Below are 8,793 nucleotides of genomic sequence, written 5' to 3' on the forward strand. Positions count from 1 at the left end.
CACAACCCCCTTGAATACCAAATGAAAGGGACACCACACAGATATATATTGAAAATATATATTGATTTATTAACTATAAAATCCCCTGGACTCTTTATGAGCACAGAAGCACAAGCGTTAAATCACAAGACAGTTTAAAATACACAAAGGTTGCACAATATGGATGAGGCCTAGGGGCCACCTAAACCATATACTAAGAAAGTGGTATAAGAGATACCAATAGGAAAGGGAACAGGCCTAGGGCCTTGGGAATCGCTGGAGCTATTCGAGACTAGCAGTGACTAAGTCGGGAAAGGCCCGCGGGACTCAGGTGCAAGGTTCAAAGTGCACGCACTTTCCAATGCAAAGTCTATGGTGCGTAAAAAGTACAAAGTTAAAGAGTTAGGAACCTTCCGAGTGACCTAGAATGCTGAAACTTAAGACACAGGCCCTTGAGATGTGTACCAGTGTAGGAACACTGGCGGAGCTGAGTTACCTCACCCACAGGAAGCGGGTGCACAGGGTCGAAGTAGTGTCGGGTTTCGTCACGCTGGTCGATGGTGCTTGGAGCTGAAGATGCTGCAGGCGGCTCGATGTGAAGAGTTCCAGTGGATTCAAGGGTGGATCTGAAGTTGTGAAGACCTGAAAGCAGAGGGGACAATGTTCAAAGTCACTAGCCAGTGACTACCGTGGAACCAGATTGGAACCAGGCGATGTCGGGTGCAAACAGGCGTTGTCGGGTAGCTTCTCTCTGCAGCCACGTGGACACCGGGGGTCGAGGACGTCCAGGAGTTGGTCACAAGCTGTCCCACGCAGGCTTCTCGCTGTTGGGGGTGTCGGCGACCTGATCGGAGCAAACAGGCCTTGGCTAATGCAAGCCACGCAGGAATCGAAAGATGCTTAACACTCGGACCAGCAAGGTCAGAGCGAGTGCTCCTTTTCACAGGAGCTTGGGCAAGTCTGGAGCAACCAGACCCGCTGTGTAGTTAGTCAGATTCGTCGCCAAGATGGCCGCTGACCACGTGGCTAGTGGCCAGGATGGCACGTCGAGTGGCACAATGCAAAAGGGCCCCACGCAGATCGTGGAGATGCTGGGGGGCTGATCTTCGGTGCAAGGGCTGCTCGGTGGTGGGGGTTCTCAGTCTCCAAAGCAAAACGTCGAGGATACCTCAGAAGCTGCGCAGTCAGCTTTTCGAGTGTCTTCCAAGAGGTCCGGTCCCACGTCACTCGGTGCCTCCACGGGTCCCTTCTTTGCAGGGACTGTGGATTGGGCTCTGAGAGGTCTGGGAGTCTGGTTCTTGTCGGGCTCTGGGCTCGGGCTCCGGCGGGAGGCGGCGGCAAAGCAGACGTCGAGTTGCTGGTTGGTGCCTGTTTTCACAGGGTGGCCACTCCTAGGCCACAAGGGAGATTCTCTTCAGTCTTCTGAGCAGCAGAATGTCGAAGTCCAGTCGCCTTCTTAGTTTCAAGTTGATTCAGGATGATCTGCTGTGCAATGGCACTGCTCCCACTCTTATTCCCAATCTGAGGGGTGGATCACCTACTAGGTCCCTCCTCTGGGAGGAACCAGGAAGGGGGGCGGTTACACCCCCTTTCCTTTGTCCAGCTCCTCGCCAGCCCTGGGTCTGGAAAGTCCCAGGACCGGTTTGGACTGGCCTATGCATGGGGACATCTTGTGTGCCCCGGGCATGTCTGATTCTATTCAGCCCTGTCCTACCCAATACACAAAACCCTGTCTGGGGTGGTGCTCGCACCTCCCAAGGCAGGAAACCCTTTGTCCAGGCCACCATCTGCCGAGTTTCGGTCAGCAGCAGGAGGCCAGACTCGTGTTTGTGGTGGCAGCATCCATTTTGTGATGCTGAGGCTCTGGTTAACTTTAACCGGGGTTAAGGCTACACACATGTCGTGTCCCTCTAGAAGGGTGGAATGCTATCCCCGTCGACATAACTGTCGAGGGGATAGTATTCCAATTCGTATGACACCTTACTCGACATGTTTTGATAAAGCCAAACCAAAGATAGCATTTAACCGCGAGGATTATAATGCACTTAAGAGTATATGGTATGGCAATATCCCGGAACAGCTTAGGGAGTGGTTCCCGACAGCTGCAGACAGGCTCAGCTCATGCCAGAGCACCATCTCACATATTTCCAAGCACTCTGCCTCCAGGATTAATGAGGCCTTCCATAGGAGTGGCTGATAGGAACATATGTGTCCAGTTTAGGGTTAGGCACAGGCATACTGTACCTAAGTAAGAGGCGATTACACCAACTTACCCCAGCTGAGTGATCAGCCAGTTGTGTCAAATATGGAGGCCAGGCCAGGGGTGGCACAATACATGCTGCAGCCCCTGGTAGGCCTTGGAAACACCTATCCCCTGGGTACCTAGGGTACACTACTACAGGGGCTAATAAGGTGAACCAGTTCCAATTCGTAATGCACCTAAAGTGCATTGGCAGTAATTTAGAGAGAGAACAGCAGGCTGTGGGTCTGATTAGCAGGCCCACAGCCACATTAAGTCATAAACCAGTGAAGCAAAAAGCAAAAATTTGGGGTGACCATAGGATAGCAGACCCTACTCTCCTACACGGGCATTCTTTAATTGACTACACATTTGCAAGTCTTCCCCTGCTGAATACCATTATCTCCTTTGGCTTTGGAGAGAGAATGGATCGTGATCACGACCTCAAGAGATGACCCTCAACATTGGTTTGGAGGAGTATGGCTATGCAGCAGACCAAGGGATTGAACGGCACACAATTAACCTCAAATGTATCAAGTATACCACTGATACCTTCTTAGCCTTGGCCACAGAAGCTAAACAACTATTGGCATCTACTCATAAATTTGAGGGAGACACTGTCTTGTTGGCTAAAGTTTACTGAAAAATTCACAGTTAGTCAGCATCTAAGCCCATAAAGAAATCCAACATGCAAAAGTCAACCCTCCAACAAGAAAGGGAAACAAATCAACTGATGAAGAGGGCCAACAGAAGCCTCATCTAGCTGTGGAGAACCCTCAAAAGGTTTTCAATGGATCCAAAAATGCTATGCAAAGTAAGGAAGGCGAGAAGAAATCGAAAGGTGGCGCAATGGAATTATCAAAGGGAGAGAAGGAACTTCTTCTGGTCAAAATTACTGTATGACATCAGATCAGACAATTCTCAAACCTTTTAAGACAGTAAATGGAGTGGACAGAAATCTTCTAAAAGTGGCCTCCTCTAACATTCTGCAGCCAATCTGGTACCATCTCCTGTATGAACACTTCAATCAATCGGCACAGCCGGACCAGACCCATGAACAGGGAGATGATTTGGAAGCTAGCAGAGCTAGTTCAGAAACACATTGCTAAGGGTCACAGGAAGGGTGCGCCAGGCCCATGTGGAATCCCACCATCCATTTGCAAGGAAGATCCAATATTCTGGGCTGCACAACTAAAACCACTCTTCTCGACCATCTTGCATTTGTATCGTGTTCCTTCTTCATATCGTGGTTCAATACTCACACCGATTTTCAAGGGGGAAGCTAAGGGGGACCTTGAAAATTATGATTTTGTAGCTCTAATAGACAACAACGCCAAATACTTTGCATGGGTGCTCTAGAAGAGCTGCATAGTTGGGACGGGGCTAATAAGGTAATTCCGTCAAACCAAACCAGGTTCACTAAGTAGACAGGGCCCTCTGTGAACCTTATGGCACTCTCCCTATTATCTGATCAGCCAGAATCCAACAACCATCCAGTATACCTGGGCTTTATTGACTACACGTCTGCATTCAATAGGGTCGACAGGGGGAAGCTTTTCTGGAAATTGGCCCGCCTCAACATCCCTGGTAGCCTGAATAGGGCCCTGGAATTACTGCCTCAAGAAACATGGGTCAGAATAAAAATCAGAGACGGATCCCGCTTGTCCAGGTCAATCAAAACCATGCAAGGGCTCAAGCAGGGTTACATCTTTGCACCAACGTTATTTAGCCTGTTCTTATCTGATCTGACTCCTACTTTTGATTCAGATAATTCCCAACCGCCCAAACTAGGGGGCTTTCAGCTCTTAAACCTGCTGTATGTGGATGATCTAGTACTGATTAGTAGATCCAAGGCCGGCCTGCAGTGCCTTCTGAACACTACCTCCGCCTTTTCAACTATGAATGGCCTGACAATCAACAGAAAGAAAACTAAGATCCTGGTGGTCAAGGAACTAGACTACAAATACCAACATGGATCCTGAACCAAGAAACGTTAGGATCAACTAAAAGCTTTAAGTACCTTGGAGTCCACTTCAATGGTAATAGGAGATACAGCAACCAATTAAATTAAAGCAGGAGGAAGGGCGTCTCCTTACCCTTTGCCCTTAGGTCTCTTTATACAATGAAAAGGTCCTATACCTACGCCTGTCCTACAGATGCCCCAAGCAAATATTTTCCAGACCTTAGCTTATGGAAGTGAAGCTCTTACGGGACAGGATAGCCCAAAACACTGGATATGCTTCTCAAGATCTACAGAACAACTTTCCAGCTTCCCTCCCACTCATCTCCACCCCATATAAGGCTGGAGTTTGGCATCACTAAGCAGACACTTTACAATATGCTGCCACAAACTCAGGTCAGCAAAGGAAGATTCACTGGGCCATCACCTTTGGTTTGTACTGGAAACTAAGCCAATCTCCTCGGCAAGGTCCTACCTGTCTCAAGCTTTAAGAATGCTTGGATTAAACAGTGCTTGGGACCGATCATTAGCAATCAGGAGTTCAAAAAGCTGGCAAATACAAGTTCTCATTTCTAGAGGATAAGGCTTGCCTGTCTCAAAGTAAACACGGCTGGATGACGCTGCACACCTATATGTGTCTGAAACCGCAGAGCTATCTAAACAAACGTTATAATGATTGGACCAAGGTACAGTTCATGAAGCCCAATTTATTATCCTGCTTGGAAAAGATGTGAGGAAGAGGCGAATTTCTGGCTTTGCAACCAGGGTCCAAAAGATATTATGCATATACTGTGCTTGTTCTCGACCCTTATGGAGGACTGAAGAAGATGGAACATCCGGGGGGGGATGGTCCAGCAGGGAGACCGTGTTGGTCTGCTTTAATCCATAGGACATTAGACTAAACAGTGCACTGGTGAAATTTCTTCGTTTCTCAAAAGAGTTGGAGGCCATGGCCCCAGAAGATGAAGGGAAGGGGGGGGGGGTGTAATTAAACATTTAACAGCTCTGATCTCAGCCCAAAATATTTTTTATATGAATGTATATAGGTTGCAAGCTGAGTAAATACTTTACATGCCAAGCCCACTGTTTCTACACTTGTTATGATAATGCCTCCAGTGGACTATCAACCTGGCACTGCGGACATCTTTTCATCCTTTGCCTTCCCTTACTGTACATCTCTTGGATCACTTTCAAAGACTTACCTTCTGAAAACATATTAGGTGCATGCAGGTCCACCAGCCGGCTACAGTCCTGAGACACCTAGACCCATGCATGCGCACCTTTTAAGCGTTAACAGCATAAACACTTCAACCAACCTGTGCTCTGACGCAGTTTTATTCTAGCTTAAGTACAGTGCACTCATCCATCGCTCAGGTCCATCAGTCGGCTAAGGTGTTCAGATGCCTAGACCTTTGCACATGCACCTTCCAATGACAACAGTCTTGATGCAGTTCATATTTTATCCTAGGCACACTGCACTTTCTCACTCTTTCACAGGTTCACTGTTTATGATGTCTGCTTATGTGAACCCTTCACGTTCTGGGGCAGTAGGAGTTCACCTAGAAAACGGGTCACACTCCAGTGGCGCGACTCAATTTGTACACACACACCCCGGTTGAGATGACTGGTATTAACAGGCGCAGGGCAGTTCCATCTTAGTTTCACCTTAATCTACAAGGCAGGAAGTGGGTCCCTCTCCGGGGTCCCGCCTTATAAAGCCCAACTGCGATGACACCACGTGTCTGTTTTATATAATTCCTTTAATATATGTTTTAGTATGTTTATTGTGTGCTGTATTGCAATGGTTTTTTAATAATCAAGTAATAATGATTACTTACTTACTGACGAGGTGGAATGTGATCTCCACTACTGCCCAGGCATGATTCTACACAATTTCACAAGTTGTGTACACATGCAGTACATTTGATGTAGTCTTTTAATTTGCATCAGTCAAAATCCTGATCGGTTTCCCAGGTGTATCTTATCGCCTCATTTACAATCCTCACAATTGATCAGTCCCAAGTTATCATCCCAGCCTTGATACACACTTTAAAGCATGCAGGACTTTGTTGACCAAAGTTTTATAAATTGAAGAAACTGATTTTTAGTGGAGGGTGCTGACAAAGCTATGTTGGCTAACAGAGAGCAGTCCTCAATATCCTGGAGCCTATTTTAGCTGTGCATAATTAAATAGCTGTGAGTGTTCGAGAAATGAATGCATAATCTTTCAGGTGTCTTTATGGCCATCCTAGTTTCTTCATGGTCATTTTCCATGTATAGGAGGGTGTTGGTCATTAGTATCCCTGTAAGCTACAATTGCCCCAGATACGGCCTGTTCATCTTTTCTCAGTCTTATTCATGGCCAGTGGGAGAAGGAAGATGCTGTAGAGATTCAGGTATACCAAACAAGAGCACCCAGAAGTGCACATGACTCTTCACCTCTTAAGTTCAGGACTTTGGCCATACCATTTGGTCCTGCTTGAATAGGATTAGTCCAGTCCAAACTGCCGGAAGATCCCCACCCCTTTTTTTATTGGATTTTTTCTGTTAATTAACTCATACAGCATTGAGTTTTGCAGTTGTACTTATCACTAGCTGACACAGTCATCACATTTAGTCACATGTGCAATCTATCTGTTATCGCGGTATGTTAAACAATTACAACTATTAACTTTCCCAAGCTTATCTGGATCCCAGGCTGTTTGATTTTGAGTGATGATCCCTGAAGGGTGTTAGGGGTTGTGTACCTGCTCTTTATATAAGTTGAGGTGTGGTGTCTATTGTCTGCTTCACATGGCTTCAGCCTGTACTCTATTGATCCCATATCGTGCATGCATTCAAGTCTGCTCGAGAGTCCATAATACTCAAGTCGCAGCTTCTTCCATGGTTGCTGGGCTAACTATCACGTCCTCCCAGAGATCTGCTAGTGGTTTTCTCCAGAGCCCTCTAGAGGTCTCTAGTCGCAGCACTATTTCCTCCGCACCCGCCCCGCTGAGAACCTCTGCTATCCACTGACTATGTGGTGGACCGTCTGGAGACTTCCAATGCCTAGCAAAGCCTATACAGGTTACGCTACGCACTAGGTCCAAAAATTTGTGAGCCACTTTCCTGGCTACCTCTTGTCATATATCCTGAGTAGGCAAATCTCTGCAGTTTGTGAACTTTGGCAGTTGTGGGCCTGCTCTAGCTCAGCCATCACCAGCTCCCAGAGTTGTGCAATCACTGTTCACTTCCATTTATTGTGTCTCGTCAGTCTACAATATAATACTCTGTACAAAGGGGGTGAAGTGGAGGAGCCATGAAGGGCACATCTGGGCTTGATGAGCCTAGATCACTCCAGAGCTTTCACGATGGCCTGGGTCGCTTCCAGATTAATCTGGGCCTCCGCTTTGGCCACCTCGTCTGATGCGCTCGACAGCTCCGTCTGCGCCTTCTCCAAGTTTGCCTTTGCAGCGTTGATGTCCAGCATGTCTAAAGGATACGCTTCCTCTGCCAGCAGCTGCACCGAGGAGTCTGGGTTGACCGTAACCGAGCCGCTGCTCACAAAGTACTTGGAAGCAACCCCTTCATCACTGAACACGGTAACGACACCAGGGGCCAGGACCTGGAGGGTTGGGACATGAGCAGGGAGGATACCAAAGGATCCGGTCATGGTGGGGACATCCACTTGCTTCACACTTGCACCATTAAAGAAGACCTCCGCCGGGGAACAGAAGGTGAAGCTCATGGGCTGCGGGCCCCCGGGGGCCGCCTCTGCCGCCAGCGCTCGCCTGGCCTGGCAGAGGGGGGCGCGGAGGCGGAGCAGGCGGCGGACGACTGACAGCTGCATGGCGGACACGGGAAGACCGGCACCGGAAGCAGCACCAAGGGCAAGAGCGGCAGGACGCTCACTTCCAGATCATATGGCCAAAATCCGCCTCTGGTAGGGCGCACCTGGTACAATTTGTATCGCCAGTTTGGTGCATAGTGTTCACTTGATAGGGTTTAAGGTACGTGGTGTTCAAGTAATTAAATTGTGTAAACTTAAAACATGTGTTTCCCGAGACCAATTTTGGTATACTTCAAGGTTTGCTCCCATTCTTTACACACAAATTGCCACCCAGAATAGTCTCCCATCGAGCCTGTGTGCCTGGGAAGCTGCCCCGGGTGTTGCCCATCATCATTCGGTGCAGCCAAGATACGAGATATCTGCCACTACCTAAGGACAGCATAGTTTGCAGGTAGTCATGCATAGGGGATTCCTGATTGGGTTCCCGTAAAGCCGATGCAGCATCTGCGATAATCCCTCGGAGGCCAAGAATTGTGCTCCAGGGAGGTGGTAGTTCTCAACCAAGGTTTCAAAGTGACTGAAGGCACCTTCCTCATAGCAGTCCTCTAATGTCGTTATCTCTGTTGTTGTGTACTCCTTTAGATGGTGCAGCATAAAACAAATCCTCTAACAATAGTTAGCCCCACCATTGGTATTGCTGATGCATATTGCGACTGTGCTCTGAGCCGTTTGTTCCCCCCTTCCAGCCACCGAGGGCCACTGCCAGCAGCCTTAGTTTCCTCAAAGAGTGCAACTCCGCTTCTAGGAGACTGCGTTAAGGGCACCCTCACTGAGCTCATCACTGAA

The 8,793-nt window shown here is 48.1% G+C and overlaps 1 protein-coding gene across 1 annotated transcript; it reads right to left on the reverse strand.

The window, feature by feature from the left end:
* Positions 1-7,408: 7,408 nt before the first annotated feature.
* LOC147698659 (ATP synthase F(1) complex subunit delta, mitochondrial-like) lies at positions 7,409-8,053 on the reverse strand. The gene has a single exon (XM_086935248.1). The coding sequence runs from the start codon at positions 8,005-8,007 to the stop codon at positions 7,510-7,512; it is 498 nt and encodes a 165-aa protein (XP_086791374.1). The 5' UTR covers positions 8,008-8,053; the 3' UTR covers positions 7,409-7,509.
* Between the last annotated feature and the right edge of the window lie 740 nt (positions 8,054-8,793).

Source organism: Lissotriton vulgaris, chromosome 8, assembly GCF_964263255.1.
Source record: "Lissotriton vulgaris chromosome 8, aLisVul1.2, whole genome shotgun sequence".
In the NCBI taxonomy this organism is placed as follows: Eukaryota; Metazoa; Chordata; class Amphibia; order Caudata; family Salamandridae; genus Lissotriton; species Lissotriton vulgaris.

Coding starts and splice junctions, on each gene's coding strand:
- LOC147698659 (XM_086935248.1), bottom strand. CDS start 8,007: ATGCAGCTGTCAGTCGTCCGCCGCCTGCTCCGCCTCCGCGCCCCCCTC.